Source organism: Adiantum capillus-veneris, chromosome 26 (assembly GCF_014529385.1).
Source record: "Adiantum capillus-veneris isolate H3 chromosome 26, ASM1452938v2, whole genome shotgun sequence".
Classification (NCBI taxonomy): domain Eukaryota; kingdom Viridiplantae; phylum Streptophyta; class Polypodiopsida; order Polypodiales; family Pteridaceae; genus Adiantum; species Adiantum capillus-veneris.
Genome location: NC_140956.1, coordinates 94,961,231 through 94,969,919, shown reverse-complemented (window position 1 = coordinate 94,969,919; position 8,689 = coordinate 94,961,231). Strand labels below are relative to the sequence as shown.

General features: G+C 43.8%; 1 protein-coding gene across 1 annotated transcript; it reads left to right on the top strand.

Moving 5' to 3' along the window:
• Positions 1-640: 640 nt before the first annotated feature.
• On the top strand, positions 641-3,837 carry LOC147423842 (uncharacterized). The gene is made up of 4 exons (XM_086502122.1): positions 641-739; positions 1,869-2,924; positions 3,192-3,347; positions 3,434-3,837. Exons 1-4 carry the CDS (start codon positions 710-712, stop codon positions 3,506-3,508), a joined length of 1,317 nt encoding a protein of 438 aa, XP_086358248.1. The 5' UTR covers positions 641-709; the 3' UTR covers positions 3,509-3,837.
• Positions 3,838-8,689: the final 4,852 nt, after the last annotated feature.

The window sequence follows — 8,689 nt, the reverse complement described above, 5'->3', positions numbered from 1 at the left end:
GATGAGATTTCTATGTTAGTCTCTTGGAGTGCATTGGTTCCAGGATATTGTTCCACATGCATGTGGCAATGAAGCTCTGATTGCTTTTACCTGATGCGAATTGAGAGATTCCGGCCAGACGTTTCTTGGAGGTCTCTTATAGCACGACTTTGTTGTGTTTGGGAAGCTTTGGGCTGCTTCAACCAAATGGGAAGTGAGAGTATCTTGTTAAGCGCAGTCTCTTGGAGTTTATGCCAAATGTGGTGCCTTTATGAAAGCACAAGTTCTTGATGAGCTTTCTATGTTAGTCTCTTGGAGTGCATGGATTCCAAGATATGTGCAACATGGATGTGCCAACAAAGCTCTGACTACTTTTACCAGATGCAAATTGAGAAATTCTCGCCATACCTTCGCTAGTTTTTGATATTTTACTTAATCTTAATTCACACGAATACAGCTAACGATGCACTCTAGTTTGAGAAAATCCCTTAACCCCCCCGCTCTCTCTATCTCCGGAGTCCGTAGCCTTTAGGAATTTTCAAAATTTTCAAAATTAAAACGTTTTGAGCCGCAATCTAACTGGAGTCTCCTGACCATTCTTAGCGCACCACTCCTTTACCTGTACATTGTTCGTCTTTATCTGGAAAAATTAGCGCGCAGAGAGAGTGAGAGAGAGAGAGAGAGAGAGAGGTTTCGCATCATTGTTCGTCTGTCATCAAGGTGCAGGTGCATGATGTTGATTGATTGCTGCAATCACTGCGTAAGTGTTCTTCCTCTTCTTTGTCTCTTCTTGTCATGCTTTCTTTTAGTTCTCTAAAATTCAGAGCTTGCTTTCATGTATGTATGCAGAGCTCTATCCTTGCAAATTAGTTCAAATCGTGCTCTGTTCAAATGTTGTTAAACTGTGATTGTTTCCTTTATCCGGAGCTCAATCCTTGCAGATTAGTTAAATTGTGCTATCAAATGTTGTTGGGTTGTTGCTGTTTCAGTTATTTCGAGCTCAATCCAGCTTGCTGCCTAGATCAATTGTGCTGTTAAATGCTATTGGTTTGTGGTTGTTGGTGTGGAAATTTGCTATGTGCATGCAGATGCCCCCTCATCCAACTAAACTTAGAGCGCTAGTGCGTACGTGGCACTAGCATATGCCCTTGATTTGGAAGATCTCAAAATTTTAAGGGCATATGTGCCACTAGTCCCTCAAAAACTACCACCAATCCAATGCACCCAACACGCACACATGCTTATGCACTCCTTGATGTATGCACTCACCTTGTGCAGACCAGAAAAGAAGAATGTGCGTTCCATTAACAACTCAAACTCCGTTCTTTGCAGAATTGTTGGCGCAGACAAAAGGCCATGTATCTCTCACATGGTGTGCCTCTAGACAGGCTTCAGATTTTTGTTTAATCACATCGTGTGCCTCTAGACACCATGATTTGGTATACAGGAGGCTTGGAGTGTAGCCTTGTTCATAAAAAAAAAAAAAAAAGGTGAAGGTTCATGTTGGCATTCTAAAACAATCAAATGAAAAGGAAGTCAAGGTAATGTAAGGCTATGAAATGAAGGGACTTTTTGACAACCGAAAGCAAAAGAAGATTTCAATGTTTCACAAGAAAGTGAAAAGGTAGGTCCAATCCATATAGGAAACAAGAATATGTCAAATGTATTTCTAATTCTCTACTTCTCTTAGGACATTGGATACGAGAGGTCTCCAATGGCCGCATGAGTTAACCTTGTCTGTCAAATTAAAAATTCTAGTACACATGCTTTTCTGTATTTTGAGCAAGTGCACTTTCTTTCATGTAAAGCTCATCATTTGCATGTGTGTTGATGCTATTTTATACGTGCAGTTTTTCTGATAACTCATCCTTTTCTAAATTCTTGAACAGGAGACTCAAATCCCCGACGGACAGCAGCACAATGCAGAGGGGCAAGGGCGTGACATTGTTGACATAATTACTGATTCTGGTGGTGAAAGAGTGGATGAGGCGAGCTTGTTCCTTCTAGACTCGCCGATCCAAACAAGTGACCATAACTCACCAGTGTCACACTATTCCACGGTTGAACGGACCTCATGGGCTACATCCTCGGAGTCGTTATTGTCGTCTCGACATCCCATATTTCCCTCAAAGTGCATATTTTCAGATGGTCTAGACGACACTATCGTTAACGCTACTACCACCAACATCTCAATATCGAAGGGCCCTAATATTGTTCCTAGCTGCTCCCAAGGATCCAGTCAAGTTCTCCCACCATTACCACATCTTCCACAAATGTGTTCCCCAAATGTCACACAAAACTTCTGCTCAAAACAGGCGGAAAGTTGTCATACAAACCCTCAAACAATGCTGTTGAACGAAGCTACGTATGGACGAGACTTGCAAGCATACTTCCTACAGCACTTCAGCCCTTATAATGTGCTCCCTCTGCCTCAAGGGTTATGTCATAAATCATCGTCGAATCTGGCCGCAACCACTCAACCAAGTACCCTCAACGAGCCAAAGCATGAACATCGTCTACAAGCTCTAGCCCTACCTTTCAATATGGCTGCCAATAATCAGCTTCAGGAAGGGGTGGTGTATGGGCAACATCCATGTAATTTGGCAGCAGATGATTGTACTCTCAAGGGAATTGCGTCACAAAGAGAATGCAATTGGAAGTCGTCAGGTGGTCTCGACATTATGGGGTTTACTGATTACAACAACAAGCAAATATATTCAAATGGTACTTTACCGGGGCTTCAAGTTCTGGGAAACCATTGTCCAATGCGCCCAGATTGTTGTCGTGGTATCCAAGATGTGTGCAGATATGCACCTCATCTCCTTGGATCAGCCCGAAGTGATAATGCTGTTTTGTTTCCACCTGTACCACCGCCGCCTCCAAGTATTTACAGGGGCCCGAGATTCGACGACTTTGCCTCTCTTTACACCTCAGATAAAATAAAGGTATGCTTGCTCGCATCATCGCCTCATCTCTGGCTCCTCATGCACTTCTATCACAAAAGGCACTTTGTCTCATTGTCCTTTGTCTACGGTTTGTTTACCGCACGCCTACCCTAATTGTTTATAGTGTCTGCACTTTTTATTTTGATCCACCGTTTCGTTTGCTCCAAGCGTATACCGATTCATGCACCTACATTCAGGGGAGGAGGGTCTGTGACGCTGTGAAGTTAGATGACAGAGATATCCATAACTACCATGTGATGTCTCCAGGATCTAAGTTTAGCTGGAGTTGAAATGCTAAGCGACGATGGCCAACCCTCCACCGTAAAGATAAATTTCCAACCATACAGAAAAGAGGAGAAAGATTCAAGCATAGACCGTTACCGGAGAAAGCGTAGTGAGCGGAATTTTAGTAAGAAGATTAAGGTAATGCATGTTAATTTGTTGTAATGTGTAAGTGCACTAATTAAATTACAACATAAGTAGCACTTCAAACTGATGTCTTTTTGCAGTACATATGTAGGAAAACTTTGGCTGACAGCAGGCCTCGTATCAAAGGACGCTTTGCTAGGACGGATGACACATGAAGTTCCAATTTGAGAATTCTGACGTGAAGACTCGTCTTGGATAAAACATTCATTCATTTGTACAGCTTGACAATATTGTAGGCCACCATGGTTTAGAATATGTGATTTGTGTCTATATATAAACAAAATAATAGCATCCAAATAAAAGGCGAACAAGACCCCTCTTACCAGTTCAAGAGAGATGGCGCTTGGTGTGTTCATAAGAGATTTTTTCTGACTCGACCAATAAGATCCTCTTGGGGTGATGATGGACACTTTGAGAAGTGTATTGATGATTCGATATCTTTACGGATTGAGCTGACATATAAAGCTTTGACAAATAAAAGGCGAACAAGACCCCTCTTACCAGTTCAAGAGAGATGGCGCTTGGTGTGTTCATAAGAGATTTTTTCTGACTCGACCAATAAGATCCTCTTGGGGTGATGATGGACACTTTGAGAAGTGTATTGATGATTCGATATCTTTACGGATTGAGCTGACATATAAAGCTTTGTCAGCCTATTAAAATGAAATCGCGACATAGCATCCTGATAAAAGCAGCATAAAAGACATGGCAGGGTAAAAAGTAAAACATAAAGAGACAAAATGCACATAAATGAAGATGAAAATGTAGTCAGTGCAGCAAGACCAATCAACATCCTAAGTCATGCATACACATCCATCCACATGCACATACCTAGAAACAACTCACCGCACCCTAATGGTTGCCAGCATCCCAAAGGAAACAGTACTTGGCAAGCACACACTCCCCTATAGACACATGTACGATCTCATCCGTTGCAAAGTGCCGGTGGCTAGCATTTTTGGGCTACATCTTCCTCTCCTCTCTATAATCTCTTGACAACCTTTCCACCAATTTTTCATGTGTTTTTTTATCATCACCATCTTCTCCCTCTCTCCACATAAAGGACCTATGTATCGGAAGGCTTGTCTGCCTCAGTGGTCTACGTCTTCTGTTAGAGTTATGTATCTCCATGGTGAGGGCTTCTTCTGCCTCAGTTGTCTTGGTCTTCAGTTAGAGTTACGGCATCTCTTTGGATTTCTCCTAGTTTCTCCAAGGGACGGGTGTTAGGGAGTGTGGGCTGTTTTGTGGCTGTGCCTGGTCGGAGTGACTTAGATTTCTCATGTCGGGATGTGTCTAGCCATATTTAGCTCAAGGTTTTGGCTTTGTTCGATGCTATCAGGCTTCTGCAGGCTGGGGGTATTTTCCTAGCCTTGCTTGTTTTTTCCCATGACTTTTGGTGCCCTGGTACTTCATTGTTACCCATTTTCCAATCGTTGGGGCTGGTGGACAGCTGGCTGACCTGGGTTGTTTGGACTATATATGAGTAGCCAGGGGTATTGCGTGCCAGTGTGTCTGCATGTGCTCTAGTATGTAGGGCGCCAGTGCCCCTAGGTTGCAGCCCTAGGGTGACTAGGGGGTAGATGAGGGCGGTCCTTGGCATTTTTCTTGCTGGATACCTGGCGTTGTTGGCCAGCCCACTAGGGGTTTGATGGGCAGCAAGGAGACCTTCCTGGCTTTTCTTCTCAGGGCATCTGCGAGGAGACGATGTGATCATCTAGATGCAAAGCACCACATGAGGTGCAAGCATAGAGAGGAGATTTTTCATGCACTCTAGATGGCAGCCGTGCCGGGCCCATGCCATTAGCTATCTCTCTCTTCCTCCAAATTAGTAGTTCTCTTGCTAGGAGGAAATCCAGCTAGAGCCTTGCTTTCATAGGAGGCTAGGGCGGCCCATGTTGAGGTAGTGTTAGTTGTGCAGTAGCTGTAACAGACTTGGACACTCCAAGTCAAGAATCAATTCACAGTTCACAATAGATTCAACACTGGCCCGACAGAGTTCCGTGCCTAGAGATATTGGCCCCAAAGACTGGCACCCCTTTCGGTATTTCTTTTTTGTATTAATCAGTTCAAAGTACAAGAGAGTGGTTAGGGTTTCACTCTCAGACTCTGCGTCCATATGCTCTGCAAAGTGTTTGCCCAAACCACCTATTTAAAGTTCACAAGGGATGCCAAAAGCAGAGCCCCAAAAGCTTCAGATCCAAAAGCCTAAAAGCAAAGATTCTTTTCTCTTCTCAAACTCACTTGAGCTTTTAAAATAAAGCAAATTCTCTCTTTCTAGCGTAGAGAAAAGCTGACACAAAAGGCTGAAATTCCGCCACAAATCACGGGATTCTACCACGTCATCAGCTCGAAAATCTGTTCTGTTGCCCTTTTAGGGTTAGGGTTTGGGTTTCTGCTGTTTTTAGGGTTTTTGGCATATTTTAGGGTTTACAGGTTTCAGGTTTAGGGTTTTCAGTAGTAGTCACGATTTCGGCTCCCGGGCAGACACGTCATCACTTTGTGACATACCCTGCTCTTGAAAGCATTGTAATTGCCCTCGATTACGCCTGCAAAACAGACAGAGGCCATAAACCGTCTTAGCAGACACTGACTGTTAGTACCTACGTACTAGGAACACACATCTAGCACATGTACCAAATCGACAGTCACATCACACAACATCACAGGACATCACTAAACATCACATGACATTCAACATTCATTCGGATCTTAGACCATGATTTATCGGCAATGTAGCTAGCAATTGCATCTAGATCCAATCAGGACCTCATCGATGTCCGATTAACTAACCCCTATTGCAACCATGTTTATTCGAGATCAATCAGACCAAAATGCTGCAGTCATTTCGTCTATTAGTTCCTGCACTTAAAAGAAGTCAAGAACAAATCAATATCAAAATCAGGAATTCCATTTCACAAAGTCATCCAGCAGAATACTGTCAGCTCTCAGTATCCTTGAAGCTCAAGGAGACATCAATGACTCTAGTATCAAAATCGAGGCATCTGCTCCCCTCTTGTGCATCCCACTGCACCAGATCTCCGGCCAAGCTGAATTCTGGGTTCCATTTGGAGTAGACTGTGCTAAACCAAAAGCATCGAGGTAAAGTTTCACAATCTGAGGTGTTAGGTGCAACGGAATGATTGTTTGCGCTTTGCTCAAGATGAGTGCTCCAAACTGTGCTCAAGGTTCCTTTTAGTTCTTATGGAAGGGAGAGCCTTCCGTTCTTAATGGAAAGTGCTATGATCACGAACAAAGTGAATGGACAATGTGCGTGCAAGTGTATGAGATTGAGAGATAGAGAGAGAAGAGAGATACGACACCAGAGACGTTGTAAAACCCTCCTCCGAAGGCCCCACTCTTGTCGGCGAGAGTGGTCTACTTATGATTGCACAAAGTGGTACAATGAGGATGCAATGGACTGATGCAATCTAGGACTATGCCGGTGACGACGACGGTGATGACGATGACGACTTTAGGGCTGAAATCTGTGGTCTTCTATCTACTGAATTTCGGGACTGTTTTGGTGGCTGAAAATGACTGTTTTGACTGCGTTTTCGAGGGCTGAAAATGGGGGTATCTGCAATGCTTCTAGGGCTGAATTGTCTGCTGTCCAATGGGGCTGAAAACGCTGCTGTTCTGATGCGGAATGGGCTGAAAACCAAAACGCTGGGCTGCCTCTGCTGCGGATTGGTTGAAAACCAAAAACGCTACCTGCTTGCTGAGCATTAGTAAAAACGCTATACTTCTTCTGGGTCTGCTACTGATGGAATCCAAAAACGCTAATGCATCTGGGTACTGCTGGCGATCATGGCCGAAAACGCGAGGGTGCTGAAGTTGTTGGCGATGACTGCAAGGGAAAACGCCAAGAAATCGTGGGGTCTGGATGGTGATGGGAACTGGAAACGCTAGGCTTGGGGAGGGAGATTGCCAAGGCTTGCGGGTGTTGAGGGTACTGCGGGTTTTGCTGAGAAGTTGCCTGTTGAGCGAGAAGCTCCTGCTGCCTCTTCTGCCATTTAGTGCTAACTTGGGTTTGCTGATATACAAACTTAGCAAAATTGCCCTACCTACTTTTGTTGGAAAGTCACTTAAAAATAATAAGTGAAAAATACCAAAAATAGGGAAAATAGGCTAAATGCATTGGAAAATTCCCCTAACTGAATCTGATGGATTCTAATGGGAATTCTGATGATCATGCTGTGTGCAACCAGAGGATATGCATCAATGCTAAGTGACCGGGCATGCACGGTCTACGAATAGACTCAAAAAAGTGCCAGATCACTTCTAATCTAGACTTGACCTGATTGACTGAACCCTCTTGATCTTGCTGTAGCTTGTCCACGGACACATGGGGTTGGATGTGTCACGTGACATCCCCTCCTTTTCAAAGTGAGGTACTGGTACCGAACTGTATGGCGTCGAGGGAGATCGCCAATAGCATCCGGAATCGTGGAAGGGTTTCTTCGCCAGCCCACTCTGCTGTGTGGGTCATGCGGTACTTGAACTTCATAAAGGTCTGCAACGCTTGCTTCTTTGGGCCGCGCTCAAAGAGACACAAAGTCTTCTGTGGCTCCTCTGATGCTTCAACTTCGTCGAGAGTCATGCTTCCTTCTTCTTCAAGAATCTCCATGGCTGAAAATTCCTGAAACCATCTTCAACACAAAACCATGAACAATACCCATTCCATGTAAAGTGAATGGAAAAAATCTTGTCTTCTCTAAAGACTGTGTATGCAATGTAGATGAACATAGAGACGGAGTGACAACCCGTTCATCAAACACATGCAAACAATGAGATCGACTCTTCCTCTTATAATCTAGAGCAATCAACTGTGGCAATTCACAATGGAAATGCCCATGCTTGGTGCTCATACTTTCATGTGCTCGTTCGGAAACTGTGTCATGCCAAGGAAGAGACATGGAATGCGACTTCCTGACATACATACTTTTCAGCTTTTCATGAAAAATCCGCATACGTTCGTGCTCATCCATGAGAGAAACGTGCTCAACATACAATATGTCATGCCTAGGAAAAGGGATCGCATAACGATGCTGACGAAAATACAGGAAACGATCACGAATGAAACACTCAAACAATGCATGCATATCAATCATGCGAACACAATATACTTCCTGTGAGGGTTCTTTGGACCTAGGCTCGAGAGCCAAGATCGGTTCTTCCTGAATGATCGAATCTACAACGAGGTTAGCTTCGCTAGAAAAAGCATCCACTAACACATCATCCTTGTGAACAATCACATCATCTTCATGCAAATCATCCTGCTTGTCATTGGCATCCAAATCGTCATGCTTATCATCATCATTCAAATCATCATGCTT